At 38.3% G+C, this 21,226-nt stretch overlaps 1 protein-coding gene across 1 annotated transcript in view; it reads left to right on the top strand.

Moving 5' to 3' along the window:
- Positions 1-817: 817 nt before the first annotated feature.
- The window catches only part of LOC145765048 (uncharacterized), a 69,435-nt gene continuing 49,026 nt past the window's right edge, over positions 818-21,226 (top strand). The window contains exon 1 of the mRNA XM_082576786.1: positions 818-912. Coding sequence (XP_082432912.1) covers positions 888-912 — 25 coding nt within the window. The 5' untranslated portion in view covers positions 818-887. The remainder of the gene's footprint in view (positions 913-21,226) is intronic.

Genomic DNA, 21,226 nt, shown 5'->3' with positions numbered 1-21,226 from the left:
TTATGTGCCTGATCTGATGCAGACGTTCGCGACCATGGTCTTCCAAACTTCTCGATAATTTGACATCCGTATAAATTCGTTAGATGAAAGAACATTTTAACAAAATAGCCTGCACACTAATTTTTTTCAATGCTATTGGAAACAATGATCTACTGACAAATTCATATTTGACATAGAATTCCGAACAACCCTGTTTTTTTGCCATAGCTTGGTTAGGCCTACTGGTTAACTTTAATTGGCACAAAGCAACGTATAGAAACTAGGTAAAAAATATCTAGGAATTGTCTTTAAAAATGTCGGGCGCTTTTCTATTGTTAAAGCCTTTGCAACGTCTGAAAGCTTGAACAATAGAATAACCTCAGGTCGAGGAATGGTCGATTGCGAAATAACACAGTTTTTAATTTTTTCTAGCAAAAAAATAATTGAAAACGATGCACTGGATTTTCAGGCGTCTCGCGTCCCCCACGGAAAACGGCTCGCGATCCCTACAAAGGTTGCGATCCCATGTTAAAATCCCTTGCGCTAGATAGATGTTTGCCAAGCGCTCTAAAATTTAATCAACAATTAATCATGTGTTAAACGTCAATGCGATGTGTGAGACTTAAGTTCAAAAAGCATTTGAATTTTGAAATCAGCGCTTCAAACATACCTCAAAATACTGTATAACATTCCAGACACAAAAACATGCATTTTTGATGGCCAGTGCATTGGAAACTATGTAAAGATTAACCACTGTATAACCTATACTTGCCTGTGCTTAGTAAATTCTAATTCTTTAAGTTTTTTATTGTTGATTAGACGTGAAATCACATGAAGATAGAGAGCATACAGAGCTTCCAATACCGCGAGAACACAAATCATTGAAACCCGCAGGGATTTGCGATGATATGGCCTCTGCCAACAGCAAATCAGGTGGATTGGTTAAATCAATATATTTTGCGAAAAGGACTAATCAAAAATTGTGAAACGTCAAATGTGCTTTGTAATTGAATATGAAATTCAGCGTCAGATAAATTTTGTAGCACAAAACTCCGTTCTTTAAAGGCCTACTAAATGACATTTTCAAACTCGAATTAAGCATTAAAATACGTAAACTGAACATTCAAAAATACATTTTAAAAAAAATTACCGAAAAAAATTGGTTTTCAATGGCGCTGGCAAGGCCCAAAGTCCAATGTTTCATTTATTTTTTTATTTTTTTCAAAATAACCAAAAAGTTGGCGCCGGCAGAGGAGGGGCAGGCGGGGCAGCTGCACCCTCAATGTTTTGGGCATCATCTTTTTAATTTTTTTATATTGTCATTATTTTTTTAATATTTGGATCCCAACCTGAAGTCAACTCAAGTTGCAAGGGGGAGGGGGGTAAAAGCTTTCTCTTTTATTTTAAACTTGCTCTTCTTGCTGCTGTTGTTGTTACGATTTTGTGATTCTATTCACGTACTTCGCCTGCTCCCTGTCACGTAACAATTGGTTCTTGAGTGGTGGCAGTGCATACAGCAGTGGGTCTGGGTCATTCAATGTTTCAAGGATATAATGTAGATTTAACTCAACGAAGTCTACTAAAGTAATACAGTAAGTAACCAGTGGTTTGATGACTATCTCTGGCTGGAGTATTCAGAAGCTAAAAATGCCACATTTTGCTTTCCCTGTCGAGTTTTTAACAGCTTGGTATGTTATAGTCCTGTTAATATTAGTTAAAGTTTATTCTATTAAACTGCAATTATGCTTCCGGTGTTAAATAATTTTGTATTCTTAATGTTTCTTTATCCTATCCACGAAGATTTCATGCGCAGTATAATGATGATAAAGTTTAAAACACAAAATGAGCGAGCAATTATATTATATACGTATTAAGATGCAAAAAATGCAGTATGACGAAATAATGCAACTAAAGTCAGCATGTTCCTACGTTTATTTAACGTTAAAATACGTTTAACTTGTAGTAAAATTCTTTTCTCATTTTTTTATTTTTGAGGATATTGCGTTGGTAATTGCCTTTAAATTGGAACACTTGCGTCCCCGCGAGCAAGATTGTGTATTTTTTACATCGATTCAACGCCCTACAACGTTGAATCGATGTAAAATCAGCAGATTTAGCTGGCTGGGTTGGCGTTTTAATTAATTATTTTTACTTTCAGTGACGCTTGTTTTTACGTCTAATAAACGTAGAAACATGTTGACTTTAACTGTATTGTTCCGTCATACTGCATTTTTGGCATCTTAATAAGAAATATAAAAATTGTTTTTTAATGTTGTGTTTTAAATTTATCATTTGATATTGTGCATTTTCCTGATGAAATCTTCGTGGATAGGAAGAAGAAATATTAAGAATAAAAAATCATTTAACACCGGCTGAGTATTTATTGCAGTTGAACTACGCCCGGTGGCCGCCACAGTATATTCCATTAACTTTTATTTGCCTCAATTCTCACAATGTCATACGATCTAGATCAGTGTTTCTCAACCTTTTTTGGCCCAATGCCCCCTTCATGAACTGGCAAAATTTTACCGCCCCCTAACAAAAACGATTAATTACAAAAAGCGAAAAAAAAAATACTATTAATACTAAAAAAAGTGCTGCTCAATGCCAAGCAAAAGCCAAGCAGAGTGAAATACATCAAATATAGACTAGTTACCAGTCTCTAAAACCCTTAGGGCGGAATTCAGAAACCAGACTTAAGGCGGCTTAAGTCTGTCTGGACAAAATTCTGCGTTAAGCGTCGATTTTGCGATTCAGAAAGCAGACTTACGCTTTTGCAAGGCTTATACTCGGCTTAAAAGCCGAAAGATATAAGCCACCTGCGAAGGTGGTTTAAGCCTCTGTTGAAGGAAAAAGTGTTTGGCTAATACTGGAAGTATTGAAAGTAGGAGGTTTGTTACAGCATTTTTTTTTTAAATAGACCGTCTGGTGCAAAGGCCACGAGACTTTTTTGATAGTTTTTAATGTGAAGCAGGTGTGCCTGTTATCTTAGCTTGGTTGCAGGCAGAGTTTCGGTCTGACAGTTGGCTTGATTGTTGAATAACTAGACTTCTTTCAGACGCTGACAATAGTAGGTTACTAGTGTTATTGCTGGTGGTGTAAATTTTGAAATGCCTATTTTGTGTTGTTGAATAACCAGACGCTGACACGCAGTTTAGTAATGCTGCTTGTAACATCACTTTTGCAAACATACAATTGTGATTGGTCATACTTTTTACTTTGTCTGCAATGCCAGGAAAAAACAAGTCTATTAACTATCTTACATTTGACAGTTTTCAGACCAAAGGGAGTCTATGCGCCCGCCCTTTTAGTCATAAACTGGCAACAGTATTCCTACAATTGTACTATTTTTAACTTTCAAGGCATCAAAAATAACCTGAGTTATCTGATTCTTTCAAATTGATGAATTATTGCAAACGAAAACCATGTGCGTATTGGCATAACGTTGTCTTAACGTTGTTTCAGTGCGTAATGAGTATTACTTGCTTGTGAGGGAAATTTTTGTGCCAGATCTGTTGCGTCATGGCTTACTTGGCATCTACGTTAACGAACGACTTACTGATGCAATTACAACGTTTCTATTTCAACGTCACAAAAAACGACTTTTTTCTAGTTGTAGGTTTAAATAGCACAACATTGCATTATTTGTTGATTTAGCATGAATATAGCTCAGCTATACGCAAGCACTTCTTCGCGTCAGTTAACTATCGCTAAGATTATGAACTACTAAATTCAATGAGCAACTTGATTAGCGAGTTTACTGCGCTTTTAGATAAACATAGTTTATACAAATTCCCGTAACCTTTAATGTAAATTGCATTATCATTTCTTATTTCAATAAAAATACCAAGAGGATTTAATTACAACGATTCTGAACGCCAACTGCTTATTGACCTCATCAAAGACTTTCCAGTGGTGGAAAATAAATAAAAAAAATGATAAAAAAGCCTTTTCAAAATAATCAAGCGAGGAATGATTTTACTAAAGTTTTTAACGCGGACAGCTCTACTGAAAGGACCACCCAGAGAGCAAAACTCGTTATATTTACATTGATTCAACGTCTGCAGGCGTTGAATCAATGTAAAAATGACGAATCTTGCTGTCTGGGCACAGATCAGCTGAAAAAGTTAGGGTTAGTTAGTCCATCTGAAACATGGCGTTATTGACACAGGTTTTGGTTTGATACTTAGGTCACAGTATATTATTGCATATAATTGTATTTTCGTTTTCTCACAAATTTGCAAACCATTGCTTTTAGGCAACTCTTCGATGAAGAGTATGCAAATATTCACATTGAAAGGCCTGTTCGCAATCATGCAAATCCTTTTAATCAACTTAACGACAAGCGGTTTTGTCAACGTTTCCGTCTTAGCAAAACTGCAACTATGGAACTCTTTGAATTGTTTAAAAATGGCGAAACGTTGACAGCCCGATTGCATGCGATACCGCCCATACTGCAGCTATTGATAAGCCTTCGATTTTTTGCAACTGGCCATTTCCAGAGAAGCGATGGCAACTTGGCCGGGGTTAGTCAAAGTTCTGTTTGCAGAATTGTAGCGCGTATTTCTCGGTGCATACCCATTGTCACCCAATAGGATTCCATCAATTTCTCCTTTCTCAAACATAGGTGTAGCCAGGGGGGGCGAAAGGGGCCATGGCCCCCCCAAATTTTCAAAGTTTGGATTCCGAAGTTGAACCCTTTGTTGAAAATATAATATAATTTGTATAAATTTATATTGTTTTTCAAGACATCTGGCTATTAACACCCTCCAGGACTTGTTTTAGACACACAGAAAGACACCAATGAGTTTTGCAAATCGTAAATCGCGCAAAGTTTACGCGATTTACGCTTCTTTTAACTAATCTGTGGAAGCAACTTCAGGATTGCTTACTCTGTTGGGTTTTTTTGTAGTTTTTGTGTAGCTAAGTTTTTTTGTGTTCTCTAATTTTAGCCGCAATTTTTGCCCGTTTGTGTGTAACTGCTACCTTTAATAAGTTAATAGCTGTTTATCTGTCTATAAATTTCATACAAATATTCCCTGAAAGTGTTTCCAGAAAGCGCTATAATCCATTATTTGAGTGTAATTTTGCAAAAATTTTTCGGGGGAGCATGCCTCCGGACCCCCCTAGTATACGCGTGCCTTCGGCACGCTCTAACCCCCCATCAGCTTTATCGCTTCTCTTTCTTAACCCACCAGGAAACGCCACTGCAGATGTCTTAAATTAAACACTTTGTCGTCCTCTTCAATTCATCAAATATTTGCCCCCCCCCCCCAATTTTTTTTTCTGGCTACGCCACTGTTCTCAAATTTATCTCGAATGATGCTGTTGTCAAAAATCCGCGCATCATGTGTCAATCCTGGCCATGATTGTGCAAGCAAAGTCAAAATTTTCCTATTTAGGCATCAAAAATAACTTGAGTAACCTGATTCTTTCAAATTTATGAATTATTGTAAACGAAAGCCATTTGCATATTGGCATAACGTTGTTTTACGTTGTTTCATTGTTAAATGAGTATTCCTTGCTTGTGAATGAACTTTTTGTGCTAGATCTGTTGCGTCATGGATTACTTGGCCTCTACGTTAGTTAACGAACGACTTACTGATGCAACTATAACGTATTTCAACATTATAAAAAAGTGCTTTTTTCTAGTTGTGAGTTTAAAGCACAACATTGCCTTATTTGGTGGTTCAGCAGGAATGTAGCTCAGCTTTACAGCCTTCAGTTTCACGCTTCATTACCTCAACCAAAGAGTTGCTATAGCAATTTCTCTTTCGCGCGGAAACAAAGAGGCTTAATACGGTCTTATATAAGTCGCGCGTAAGTCGAGTTTCTGCATCGCAAATAAGCTTCTCGTATAAGCCTGGCCTATATAAGTCTGACTTACGCATGACACTGACTTATTTTGAGACGCAAATCTGAATTCCGCCCTTACAGCCTGTTTTACCCTAAAAGGGGTATCATCAGAAGGTCCTTATTTAAATGATTGATGATCCCCCTTTTAGGGTGAAACAGGCTGTAAGGGTTTTAGAGACTACGGTAGTAACCATATTTGATAAAAAGCAAATATATATTTGCGAGCATGAAAACAGTATAGGCCTACTGGTAGTCAGTGTGAACCTTGCGCTTGGTGAGAAAGTGCCAGTTTCTTCACATCCGGTGTAAAGTCAGTGAGAAACATTCGAAGATCACCTCTTTTGGATATGTCAAGTGGGTTTCGCTGTTTGGTAGGCTATGTAGCAGAACAAGTGTCAAGAGTTGTTATGTGGTAGAACATTTCCGTTGAAAATGAGGGAAAGAATTTATACTAGTTGTGTGAGATCTGCAGTGCTGTACGAAAGTGAGACATGGTGCTCACGGGAAAACGAATTGGCGATTTTAAAAAGAACTGAGAGAGCGATGGTGAGAGCAATGTGTGGTGTGAAGCTGATGGACAGAACTTATGAACTTGCTTGGGTTGAATGAAAATGTTGATAAGTTGGCGAAAGCGAATGGAGTGAAGTGGTATGGGCATGTTTTGAAAAGGGGTGAAGATGACATTTTGAGAAGAGCGTTGAAGTTGCGAGTGGAGGGTGGTACAAAACAAGGAAGACCCAAGAAAACGTGGAAAAGGCAAGTTGAGGAAGAAAGCAGCAAGGTGGGCTTGACAAGAGAGGACGCGTTAGACAGATCGATGTAGAGGCAGGGTGTGAAGGCGATTGCGGCATTTGGAGGTGAATCCGGCCACCCTCGGTAACGGGGACATCACCGGATTAAAACTGGACTACTACTACTACTATGAGGTAGGAAATGCTACCACGAAGACACGAGCTCTTTGACGAAATTGTTACGCTGGGCGGTAGATGGTTTAAACCAGAATGCCCCCTAATAATCAAAACGCCCCTCCCCTGAAGCCGAGGTAATCATATCGGCGCCCCCCTGCAAAATCAAAACGCCCCCCGGGGGGCGGTACCGCCCCCGTTGAGAACCACTGATCTAGATTAACGTTTAAACAGCTATTCGTTATACAAAACTTGAATATATCAGAAATAAAGTAACTTCATTCTCTCAAAACTTTTCGTTTGACACTCATCAAGATGTATGACGCCTATGACGTTTCATTTTCTAAACTTTGTGTTGACTTTAAAGCATAAAAGTTAGTGACTTACCGGAATAAGATCGCTTTTCGGATCAATCAAGGAGAAAATTGATAAATAATAAAACTGTAAAAATCTCGCAAAAAAAAAAGCAGTCAACCTATGTCTCTAAAACAAAGTTTGCCTAATTTTAAACGAAACTGCATTATAAGAGCGAGTTTTGCCAATACCAAACATTCAAATATCTCAGCCTGGAATTAGCAACAAGAAAACATAGAGACTTAGCTTTATTTCCGAAAAATTCCCAAGAAAACATGATCTTATCCTTTTGCTATGCCACCGGACAGCATCATTTTACAGGAATATTCATACCCACAATTTTGTTGAAAATGCTCTCAGAATGCACCAAACTGAAAGTGATTTTTCAAAAATTTCTGACTACGCTACTGGTTGCACTGTCAATATTTTGCCCCCCTATTATTGAAGGTCTGGCGGCGCCAGGGGCGCTGTACAGTACGGCACTGTACAGTGGCGCCACTGTATCAAAAGTTCGGACGCGTTGCATTCCAAGAAGTTTTGCAGGATAGTTTTACACGTTTTTTAAGTTTCTAGGATATTTCGTTGCGTAATAGCCTAGTAGCAATGTTACGAGAAAGGTGAAGGACGGTAGTATAAATGTAGTAGCATTGCTAAAATTAAATGTCCATAAAATCAATATTGCATCATAGTTTGACTATTGTAGAAACAATATTGCTTCATAGCAAATACTATGCCTGACTTTTGTGTTGTGCTTGGCTGTGACACGACAGCATTGCATAAAGTACCATGTAGCTCCACACAGAGTGAAGTTTCCATGCCTTTTGACTCTTTTTTATTTCTTTAAAAGAAATGTCTAAAAAGACATTACAGTATTGACCCAAAAAGAATGTCAAAAAAGACATTATGAAAAGTAACTACGAGTTCGTAGTTATACTTAAACTGAACATTAAGTAATGTCTAAAAAGACATTATTGACCCAAAAAGAATGTTTAAAAAGACATTATGAAAAGTAACTACGAGTTCGTAGTTACGTTTTAAATTTTTCTTCAATTTAAAATGAGATATGCCAAAAGACTTCACTTGAAACCCGGTGCATGTCCATCAATCTTTCCTTCTCCACCAGGAACTAGTGCAACAGCTGAAAGATCACATTTGACGTCTTCCTGGCGACCAGCTTATAGAAGACGCCAAGTTCTTCTTCTTCCTGTTTTACGTCTCATTTCCTAGAATCAGGGTAGGACGGGGTCTGGCAAGGCACATCCTCAGTCTCCATTCATCACGATCTAGGGGGTTAAGTTAATGAAGTAATGTTGATTTTATAGTTTATTGTATTTAGCTAGAATTACAGTATTAGGTTTTGATAACCTGTACCCCAGGGCCTAATTTATAACAAGGCCATTAACCTAGTGCTTGTTGTCTTTGGGGTAAAAAAACTAATCAGCAGTTAACTAAGGCTGCAGGGATTAAGCAAGTTAAGAACCATTGGCCTGGGGCCTACCAATGACTAGCATCCTGCCATGTACGCCGTACGGTAGATGGAATAGCTCTTGAAGCAAAGCTATCGTTTTCGAGGAATTTTCCCTTTTGTTGGTGTCAAATTCGTATGTTTACTTTGTCGTTCTGTACATGTTTGTGCCAGAAGCAAAAAATAAAATTGATTTGAATTCAACTTATAACATCGTTAAAAACAGAGTGAAACGGTTCACCAGGCATTTGATAATTAAAGTAACTTGCGTTCTTCTGGTGACTATAGGTTACTAGGTTACCAGAAGAACGCAACCTAGTAGCCTAAAGTCACCAGAAGAACGCAAGTTACTTTAATTATAACATCGTTATTGTATGCGTGATTTATATAGTTGTCAATTTTTAGGTGCTGTAGGTTACTATAAATTTTATGTGTCATATTGGAGAATGTCTGACTCTGCCGTTAGTTTCCAATACGAAGAGGAAGATGGTACGGTGGTTGAAGAAGTAAGTGATGATGAAGAAGAAAGTGTGCTAGAACCTGAACCCTATCGTTTTGAGCCTGAGTACTCAGAGGCAGAAATCAATCAGCTTCAGCTTGCTGATGTGACTGACGTTTCTCAGCAGGAGGATCGAGTGGGAAACACTGGCTGGTAAGCAAATTTAGATATTTGACATCATCTAGCCTACTGCATTCGTTTAGCTTTACTTAACACAATAGAATTAAATCACCGACCGTAGCGGGATAAGTGCTCAGCTTTGCATTGCATTCCCAATGGGTTTGTAAGGCCTTAATCTTACAACACGTTGAAAACAACTTTACAAATGCAACCGAAATTATAAGAAAATGAAACCTTAACGCTCTTTAAGTTTACCTTGCCTAATACTAATTATATTGCAAAGTTGCATTTTCCCGTACCGGTAGCCTATGCAATGAATTATTACTAGGGCAATTATTTTTTGAAAATGGGTTTGACACATTTAACCTTAAATAAACGTAAAGTTTTACGTTTATTTAAGGTTAAATGTGTCAAACCCCTTTTTAATTAGTGAATTGAAGTAGCCTATCTTGCATCCGGCTCGCTCGGATCATTCTGCAGGAGGCCGGCTTGACTGGTCCCAGATTTGGGTGTATGTCAGCTTGACTGACCCCCATTTTTATTATTAGAATTTAAATACTTCCCGGAATGCTTTTAATGTATTTTCTTTGAACATTGTATGATCGAATTACCTTCATAATTTACGTAAAAATTGTCATTTTTACTGCTCGTAGACTAATTTCGCAGACTAATTCGTTTCTTGGCAACCATATAACAATTTTGTTACTTTCTAAAGTGAACTGCTGCAAATTTTACTGTACCGTACTATGCTGTTTATGAAGTTGTACTGAAGAGGGTTTAATACCCGAAATCGCGATCTGCAACAAGATAATTTCAAGCTGGACCAGAAAAATTTTGAAAACTATTTATGCTGTAGTTGATCTAACATGGAAGTTTAACAAATAAATTCTTGTTTCTCTTTGCATTGACTTGTACTCTAGAAAGTGGACGTTAATATGTTAAGGTATTCTACCTATTTTTTTCTTAAATTATTTTTTGGCCTAAAAATTGAAACTTTTGACATTAAGAACTCAAGTAGTTAGATTACGCATCATTGTACAAAATGCTGTACAACACAGCTGCCGCAAAACGACCTATCAAATATTTTACACATTTTGAGGTGTGTTGAGCACCACACCATATTAACCTAATTATTTCACATAATGGCTTATGATTCACAATAAGTAGACAATGGGCCATTTATACCAGTATAAAGTAGGCTAAAAATGCAATTGTGATCCCATACTTGTTTCAAGTTGGTCACAGCGGTAAACCATAATTTCTTCGTGGGAAAATTGTAACTTAAAGTTCCCGGATCCTTTCGTCTGCATATAATGACCGAAGAAACACACACTTGAACTTCTTTTCAAAAAGTGTATTTCTGTAAAAATTAGCCCACGGCTACCGAAAACGAGGGGGTGCAACCAGTGGCGTAGCCAGAAAAAAAATTTGGGGGGGGCCAAATATTTTATGAATTGAAGAGAACAACAAAGGCGTATCCTGGTGGGTTGAGCAAGGGAAGCAATAAAGCTGGTGGGGGGTTAGAGCGTGCCGAAGGCACGCGTATTCTAGGGGGGTCCGGGGGCATGCTCCCCCGGAAAATTTTTGCAAAATTACACTCAAATATTGGGTTATAACGCTTTCTGGAAACACTTTTAGGGTAATATTTGTATGAAATTTATTAGCAGATAAACAGTTATTAACTTATTAAAGGTAGCTGTTACACACGAACGGGCAAAAATTAGAGAACACAAAAAACTCAGCTACACAAAAACCCAACAGAGTAAGCGATTCTGAAATTGCTTCCACAGATTAGTTTAAAAAAGAAGCGTAAATCGCGTAAACTTTGCGCGATTTAGGATTTGCAAAATGTATTGGTGTCTTTCTGTATGTCTAAAACAAGTCCTCGGGGGTGTAAATAGCCAGATGTCTTGGAAAACGATATAAATTTATACAAATTATATTATATTTTCAACAAAGGGTTCAACTTCAGAATCCAAACTTTGAAAATTTGGGGGGGGCCATGGCCCCTTTCGCCCCCCCCTGGCTACGCCTATGGGTGCAACGCGTACACCACTGAAAACTGTCACTACAGAACAGATTACTTGGATAAAAGACGGAACCTTTGTCCAGCTAGCAAGCACTAAGCCAACAGTTAAATGTGCGGCCAACTTTCAAACAATCATTTTACGAATGACCAGAATAGATAGCAATATCTCAAATTCACGTATGCAGTACTGTGACGCAATAATGAAAGACAATTATGAAGTCATTCCAACAGGTGTTTAAAGCTGATGTAATATTTCCTGTTTAAACAGGCCCAAACAGGTCTGACAGGTTTGACACAAGTCTTATGAACGCTGGTGCAATTTTGGCACATTTTCTAGCAACTTCCATGACGTAATATTCAGTAGACTTGAACGGTTTTATATGACGTTTGATTTGTACAGAGATTGGCCGTAACACAAGTGTTGGGTATGAGAAGATAGGTACTCATTGTACTAAGCCTGTGGCATAAGGAAAGTAAGGTTGCCAGTTCCTTTCTCTCGGCCGCCTTTCCTGCAGCAATTATGCCTACCCAATTTATTACACCCTTGGTAGATTGGTTTGGTTGGTTGGTTTTGAATCTTTATCCTCGGACTGACAAAGCCTTGATAGGTTATTCCTGGTAGTTTCGCATAGCCTACTTGTAAATGTAGAGGCTCTTGACACAGGGCCGGTTACCGAGATTGACAAGGTGAAGTTTTCATATTGTTGAAGTGTTGCTGCCGGGGAATTATTCCATTCACTTGGTGCCTCTGAATGGATAGCTATTCGAAATGCGTTGCTCAAGTGCACACCTCGAGAGTCGAACCAGCGTTGCATGATCTTGAGCCGGGCGCGTAACCACTGAGCTAGCCCTAATAAGAAAGCCAACGCCTTATCCGTTACACCATCCCTCTGCGCCAAAGTTAGGCTACAAGGTGTAAAATGAAAAATTCACTGACAGTGCAACCTCTACGACACCACGACAATGCAGCTTGTAAACAATTTTGACAATTTTTGACCTAACGCTACAATTTTAATAAATTTTTGACTTTTTTTGACAAGTAAAAAAGTAATCGCCTTAATTATTATCAATTTTATATCAACAAGTGTTCATGTTGTCCAGTGTTGTACGTTGACGCCGTCAATTTGACGGCGTCATTTGACGGCGTCAACTTTTTGTTGACGCTGAGGCTAGCGCCGTCAATTTATTTTTCAGTTGACGGAAGTGATAGCGCCGTCAACTATTTTGCTGATTTTAAGCGTCAAGCGCTAAGCGTCATTTTTTGTTTTCATGGAAAATCTCGTTTCACAATAAGAGTTTCACAATGTATTCTGGCCAGCGCGACTCATCCGAATTACCGGCTTTTGCGTTGGTTGCAATGGCTCCCTGGAATACATGCGGAAGAAGTTCGCCAAATGGTGATCAGTGATCACCCTTGTATTGAGAACGAGGGATCAGAGACAGAAAGCGAAAAATCCAAGAATGGCATCGCGGACGTTGAATATACTTTATTTCAAGAGCTCTACGCCCCTAAAAAGAGCGATGTTGGTGCAGTGGACCTCGTTAAAAGAGTTATTCATGCTAAACTATCACAGCACGCTTGGAACAGTGATACCTTTCCGACTAAACGTTTTCAACTTGTTTTTGAAATACAACACACCAATACCAACCAGCGCTGCTGTGGAACGCATGTTTTCACTTGGAAAGGACAATATGCGCAGGGGCGCCGGAAGCGGGGGAGAGCAGGGGAAGCGGATGCCCCCCTGCCCTCAAATTTCTATGGATGGGGAGGGAAGAGGGGGCAATGGTGCCCTTTTAAGGTCATTTAAGCTACTGCACACTTTGCAATATAACAATTTATGCTATTCGCTTTTAGCCTAATTATAATGTTCTATTTTTGCCTCAAAATAATATTCACGACACAAAATTCTCCATCACAGTAAGTTATATTACATAATTATAAAATAGCATGATGCCTTTCCGTGCCATTGTTCTTTGTATAGCGGACACTTGTATCATTACTCGATAATGAGCTGATAGATGAGCATTATCGCTATATCTTATCCTAAAACTTACAAAAAAATTAGCCTTTCAGCAACAAAAGTGCCCTTTTTTCATACTCCTGCCCATCCAGTCAAAAATCGCTCCGGCGCCCCTAAATATGCGTCCCAAACGCAGCAGATTGTCAGACAAACGTTTTGAAATGCTTGTTTTTCTGCAAGGAAATAACTAATAGGCTGAGAAGCTAATTACAATACAGTCTCAAAACATAATCATCATCATCATCATTTTCAGCCTGTGAGAGCCCACTGCAAAGCGTAAGCCTTCCCCTTTTCATGCCAATTTACACGATTATGTGCTAGTTGGTAGTTGGTATCAATTGGTTGTATTGCATTGTTTGTCAATGTCGTCCCTCCATCTCACTTTTGGTTTTCCTTTCTTTCTTTTGGTTTCTCGTGGTGTCCATGTTGTTAATTTTTTAGTCCATCTATTGTCCTGATATCTTGCTATATGACCTGCCCAGGACCATTTTAGTTTCTTGATTGTGCTTAATAGGCTATATCTCGTAATTTCGTTTGGTTTCTGATCCATTCGGCAAAACATAATACCTGCTCTTTATTTATAGCTATTGTTAGCCTGAACTTGGTTGAAATATTTCCGTTTTATGAGACGCTGGCAAAAAATAGTGCTAGAAATTAGCGCTGACGCTGACGCCGTCAATTTCTTTAAGAGCTTACGCAGTCCTTTACGCCGTAAAGTTTTTAGGCAATTCGCGCTGACGCTGACGCCGTCAAATTATTTCAATGACGCGTACAACACTGATGTTGTCACTGTGTGGCAATGGATGAGCAACATCAAGCTTTGTGCTACTGTGAGATAGATACAGCACGGATGAAAGACATGCTAGATGGACAAATGGACATGCATGATTACATTTACTCTGCTTGTTTGTTAATACAGTATTCATTTTCACTAATGACGACTTAAATTTAATACGGTACCAAGCTTTCTTTTAAAGGGATAGTAAAGAAAAAACCTGACTTGGCGATTTTCCACATTCTTTGTGTTTAACATGCTACCATAAAACGATTTTCAATAAAATTTTGCCCCATTGCGGTCTGATCAGCATTCCGCGCCTGCTTTTGTCAGAGCTTTGAAAACGGGAATTGGCGTGAGCAGCGAGCGTGCGACTGTACACTGTAGCCTACAGTCTACGTCACTAAGGACAAGCAATCAGCTGATCGGGCAATAGTTCTTACTGCGAGCGATTTAACTGTATGCATTCTCTCATTAACCAGAGTTTCTATGATTACAATCCGTAGTTTTTATACTTGGAGAATGAAATAATGTTTTGTCTAGTTCAAATACACATGATTTTACACAACCAACCAACTCTACATAGGCTAGGCTACTGTGTAATTTCACGCTCGTCTGATCACATAGGCCACATTTCGTGGATCAACAAAATGAGCGATTTTATATAGATATGTAGGCTACCGACTGCTGTCTCGTATTCGTCACCAGCCGGTATTCTGCGGTGCAGTCCAACGTTCTCATAATTCTGTACTGTTTAGCCTACTTTTAAGTTTTAATATTTTTAGCATTGCGTCTGGCAGCACTCGCCAAGGGTGACTGATTTCACCTATAAAACAGACTGGTGTGGTAATCTTCTCCCCTTTTCAATCACTACACTTCTGATGGAATGACGTGACGTTTCTGAATCCGCCTTGATCGCTTCAACACGTGGCGTAATACAAGATGTACTTCCTGATCTCAACAATCTAGTGTCGTTGTCAGCCACCCTTAGTCAGAAGCATTCAACCAGCCACCCCAGAAATGTTACAGATTTAACAGGACATTGATTGATTGAATCTTTATCCTATGACTGGGAAAGCTTCTTGCAGAGCTTAATCCTGGCAGTTTCACATACTTGTAGATGCTTGAATTGCTTTTCCTAGTTTAGTGCATTTTTCACTCGGTGCAGACTTACATATTACTGAGGCCATTTTAATTTAACCTAAAAAAATTCTTTTTTACTTTATTTTTACTGAACGGAATTGCTAACTTGGAAACAAATAAGGCGATAGCAAGTCAAGTCAATTTATTTTGTTTCAATAGCGCCATATATTAACAAACAAGCAGAGTAAATGTAATCATGCATGTCCAATTGTCCATCTAGCATTTCTTTCATCCGTGCTGTATCTATTTCACAGTAGCACAAAGCTTGATGTTGCTCATCCATTGCCACACAGTGACAACATGAACACCTGTTGATATAAAATTGATAATAATTAAGGCAATTACTTTTTTACTTGTCAAAAAAAAAGTCAAAAATTTATTAAAATTGTAGCGTTAGGTTAAAAATTGTCAAAATTGTTTACAAACTGCATTGTCGTGGTGTCGTAGAGGTAGCACTGTCAGTGAATTTTTCATTTTACACCTTGTAGCCTAACTTGGCGCAGAGGGATGGTGTAATGGATAAGGCGTTGGCTTTCTTATTAGGCCTAGCTCAGTGGTTACGCGCCCGGCTCAAGATCATGCAGCGCTGGTTCGACTCTCGAGGTGTGCGCTTGAGCAACGCATTTCGAATAGCTATCCATTCAGCGGCACCAAGTGAATGGAATAATTCCCCGTCAACAACACTTCAACAATATGAAAACTTCACCTTGTCAATCTCGGTAACCGGCCCTGTGTCAAGAGCCTCTACATTTACAAGTATGCGAAACTACCAGGAACAACCTATCAAGGCTTTGTCAGTCCGAGGATAAAGATTCAAAACCAACCAACCAAACCTGGTTCGACTCCCGGCTAAAGCTGGTTGTTGAAAACACCGCTCACCTCTACCTAGGGTGTAATCAGGGCCGTAGCCAGACCGCAGAGCAAGGGGGGGCCAACTTTTCGTTAGGGGGGGCCGAAAAAATTTGAATGATTTTGGCATTTTAACCTCTTAAACACCGGCATCCACAAAAGTTGCAATATATCAGTTTAGTGTTAAGACCAGTAGCGTAGCCAGGAATTTTGAAAGGAGAGGTTTTGACGACCGGCGGGCGAAGCCCGACGGCGTGTTCGCCTAAGACGACACCCAGCGACGGGGGGTCTGGGGGGCCTCCCCCAGAAAATTTTGAAAAATTACTTTGAATTTGGTGCATTCTGAGAGCATTTTCAACAAAAATGTGGGTATGAATATTTCTGTAAAATGGTGCTGTCAGGTGGCATAGCAAAAGGATAAGATCATGTTTTCTTCAGCGTTTTTCGGAAATAAAGCTAAGTCTCTATGTTTTCTTGTTGCTAATTCCTGGCTGAGATGTTTAAATGTTAGGTATTGGCACAACTCGCTCTTTTAATGCAGTTTTGTTTAAAATTAGGCAAATTTTTTTAGACTGAAAGCATCATGCTCAAGCATAAAGAGACTGAAAGCATCATTCTCAATATCGTGACGTCACACGCGTGCCAAAGGGGGGGGGGCTGTAGCTTGTAACACAAATTGTAACACAAATGTAACGGGGGTTGTAACACAAATTTGGTTTATCACTGCACAGATTGGTTATCACTGACCCTTAGAATTAAGTATGGTAAGTAATGGGTATGAATTAAGTATGAATTAAGTATGGTAAGTATTTAAGAATGGTAAGAATTAAGTATAGCCTAATTTGTACCGGTTTGTAGGCCTGCTGGAAATCCATTCCCTCTTTGTTAGGTTATCATTCTTTCCCAAAACATTTTTATTTTACACAGTTTCTGACAATTTTTTTACCAACCTAACACGTGTTGGCCTTGGTTGAATTGGACCTGTTGAGGTTGCCAAAGGAGGAGTTAGGGGGGGGGGGCGAAATTGTTTAATCATCATAGCTGTTAACTAAACAAAACAATTGTAGTTAATTGGGCCAGTTGGAGCTGTGCAACGGGAAAATGGGCAAAATCATTATAATTGCAGCTGTTGCTCAAGAATGTTGGGATTTTGCCAGGGGGGGCAAAATTTTTTTCAGGGAGGGCGAGGACCCCCCTGGCCCCCGGCTGGCTACGGGCCTGGGTGTAATAAATTAGGTAGGCATAATTGCTGCAGGAAAGGCAGCCGAGAGAAAGGAACTAGCCACCTTACTTTCCTTAGCGCCACAGGCTTAGTACAATGAGTACCTATCTTCTCATCCCCAACACTTGAATCAAGTATGGGATCACATTTGCCTTTTTAGCCTACTTTATACTGGTGTAAATGGCCCATTGTCTGTGAATCATAAGCCATTATGTGAAATAATTAGGTTAATATGGTGTGGTGATCAACACACCTCAAAATGTGTAAAATATTTGATAGGTCGTTTTGCGGCAGCTGTGTTGTACAGCATTTTGTACAATGATGCGTAATTTAACTACTTGAGTTCTTCATACGTCAAAATTTGTCAAAAAAATGTTAATGTCAAAAGTTTCAATTTTTAGGCCAAAAAATAATTGCCCTAGTAATAATTCATTGCATAGGCTACCGGTACGGAAAAATGCAACTTTGCAATATAATTAGTATTAGGCAAGGTAAACTTAAAGAGCGTTAAGGTTTCATTTTCTTATAATTTCGGTTGCATTTGTAAAGTTGTTTTCAACGTGTTGTAAGATTAAGGCCTTATAAACCCATTGGGAATGCAATGCAAGGCTGAGCACTTATCTCGCTACGGTTGGTGATTTGGTTCTTTTGTGTTAAGTAAAGCTAAACAGATGCAGTATATGATGTCAAATATTTAAATTTGCTTACCAGTCAGTGTTTCCCACTCGATCCTCCTGCTGAGAAACGTCAGTCACATCAGCAAGGTGAAGCTGATTGATTTCTGCCTCTGTGTACTCAGGCTCAAAACGATAGGGTTCAGGTTCTAGCACACTTTCTTCTTCATCATCACTTACTTCTTCAGCCACCGTAGCCTACTATCTTCCTCTTCATATTGGAAATTAACGTCAGAGTCAGACATTCTCCAATATGACAGATAAAAATTATAGTAACCTACAGCACCTAAAAATTGACAACTATATAAACCACGCATACAATAACGATGTTATAGTTAAAGTAACTTGCGTTCTTCTGGTGACAATAGGCTACGGTACCGTACTAGTTAGGTTGCATTCTTCTGGTAATCTAGTAGCCTATAGTCACCAGAAGAACGCAAGTTACTTTAATTATCAAATGCCTGGTGAACCGTTTCACTCTGTTTTTAACGATGTTATAAGTTGAATTCAATTCAATTTTATTTTTTGCTGCTGGCGCAAACATGTACATTGCACAGACCGACAAAGTAAACATACGAATTTGACACCAATAAAAGGGAAAATGCCTTGAAAACGATAGCTTTGCTTCAAGAGCTATTCCATGTACCGTACAAGGCGTAGGCCTACATGGTAGGATGCTAGTCATTGGTAGGCCCCAGGCCAGTGGTTCTTAACTTGCTAGTTGTGGTGTTGACAAATTTATTCCATTTCCTTTTTGCGTACTGTCTTTGGGAAACCCAAACATACCAACTTTATGTAATGCTGTCCTGTCACAGCCAAGCACAACACAAAAGTCAGGCATAGTATTTGCTATGATGCAATATTGTTTCTACAATAGTCAAACTATGATGCAATATTGATTTTATGGACATGTAATCTTTAGCAACGCTACTACATTTAACCCTTTGTCCTGTGGGGGGGGGTTCGGGTGGGACTTGGCGCTTTTCAAAGCAATATCACTAAAGAACTACGTACGCAATCCACACCTTTGAAATTTTTTGACTTTTTCTAAAAGTTATTCAAATATTTATTCCGCTTTAAATGACATTGCTATTGTCTATAGTTTTAGAGATATGACATGATTTTCAAAACATACTCGGATATTTTAGCCTGTTACTAGCTAGTCCTTTTGTTTTCTACTTATACGGGTTAATAGGATTACTGAGCGCCGTCGTGCGTGAAACTGCGACGCAGATACCTCGCGAGTTGGCTTTGTTGTAAAGCATTCGACCGTAATGATTCCGCCTTTTGTTTGCAAACTCGAGTTTTGAGTTGCTTTGATTAATCTTTTAATTACATCTGGGTTTCTTTGAAATTATATCAGAGAGTATACGATAAGCCATGCTGAAAAAGATGTAATTTTACATAGTTTTCTTTGGCCAATACATTTTGTTTCTAACTTATAACAAGAAACCGTAGGAAAATTTCTTGACAAAACTCAGTCTATCTCACAAAACAAACGAACTGATGTGGGAAGTTTTTTGTTGATTTCTTGTCGGAAAGCAACAAGGAGTGAGTTTTTGACCCGCCAATAAACTTCTGCATGTACCGGTACACTTATATTCACATAAATATTTATGGATGTTGTTAAAATGTTTTTATAAAAATGAGAGATTGAAGAATACTGAAAAGAACTTGACATCGGCTATCTAAACTGCGCTGCTTTTGTGGAAAAGCACGCGCAGCTAAATTGTTGTGCTTTGACAAACATTGCACATACTGTATTGTCAGCAATGAATCTTTACCTAAATGGTAATTTTGCAGTTGCTTGAGAGATTACAAAATTATTTTTTCTCTACGAGGTTTGAAAAGTTTTGATATATCTCAGCAGAAACACTATTAGGACCAACTCAATAATTTCAAACTTTGTTTTCAAATGTTGATCTTCAAAAGCTTATTTTCACAAAAGCTTACCTCAAAAAGGTGTAGGCATATATCATTTTCTCAATAAATTTGGATGTTTATGTCATTTGGAGCAAAGTTGTTTGTTTGGTTGAAAGAATCTGAAATCAATGCCTTGTTTTTGTAACGTATAGTAACGTAACCTATCAGTCAGCCGCTTTTGAGCCTTTTTGTTTTCGAATACATTTCATGATTTCCGTGACAAAAGGTTGGCTTTTGTAATAACGCCATCAACCGGGAAGTTGCATTCTCTGACTGCATCTAAAACGCGATACCATACTCAGCAATTTTTCTAAAAAATTGTTGCACAAAATACATATCTGACAAAATAAGGGAAATATGTTGAATTGAATTATTTTTTATACGGATTGTTTTCCTTGTCTCCTAAAAGTAACTAAAAAAAAAGAAAAACGATTTTTATCGTTTGGCATAAAAATATGATATTGAGGTTCACCTTGGTTTGCATGATGAAAAATGAAAATCATAACAAACAATTGCTCGAATTGATTTTCACAACTATTTGATCCTTCGCGATGATATCAATTGTAGTTTCTATTACATGAAACCCGTTCAAACTATTTTTTTTAAAAACTGTGATTGATTCAAGAATATAATACTTTGTCAATATAACTTACTTCATTTTTGTGTTTTTACGTCGACTTTTTCACAAGCAAGACTTTACACAAAACAACTTCAGTGTGAGCCTACCCAATAATGTCGATAAGTTACTTGCAACGTGAGTCGATTGACCAGAGTAGCCTAAGTGGACCAGAAAGCTGTGGCCAAAACTTGATTACTTTTATCAAAAGGTTTGCACATTGGGAACAGCAATCACTTTGTTTCAAATCAGCAAATCACTTTTTGTCATTGGTTCAACGTCTGAACTAATATACAACAAAATTGGTTTTCTGGGTCTTTGGTTTGGAAAAACATCATTATGATGTATTGTGACGTGGTCTATCAGCCAGCAGTAGTTTATGCGCCTTTTGTTTTTGGTTATGTATCAATTACAAAAGATGGCTTTTGCAGTAATGCCGTCAACCGCAAACTGCATCTAAAATGTTATTTCAAAATTTCAAGAGAAATAAGTCTTCTAATGCGTAAGAAATAGCTTTACACAAAATGCATGTCCAACAAATTAGAAAAACTTGTAGAAAACCTTATCTTGCAAATCTAGTTGACAACATAAAAAAGCCATTTCAATCGCTTAGACACAAACGTGCATTTTCAAAATATCAAAAACCTTCAATTTTGCCGAAGAAAAAAGTCAAAATTTTAGTGATTTTTTTTGTATGATCATGTAATAACAATCAGCCTAAAAAAGATTTTTTTTGCAAGATTTGATATCTTGCTAAATGTATTTATTTTTCCTATCGTTATGCCACGACTTTGAC

Source organism: Aplidium turbinatum, chromosome 2 (assembly GCF_918807975.1).
Source record: "Aplidium turbinatum chromosome 2, kaAplTurb1.1, whole genome shotgun sequence".
Taxonomy (NCBI): Eukaryota; Metazoa; Chordata; class Ascidiacea; order Aplousobranchia; family Polyclinidae; genus Aplidium; species Aplidium turbinatum.
This window is presented reverse-complemented; position numbering and strand designations above follow the sequence as displayed.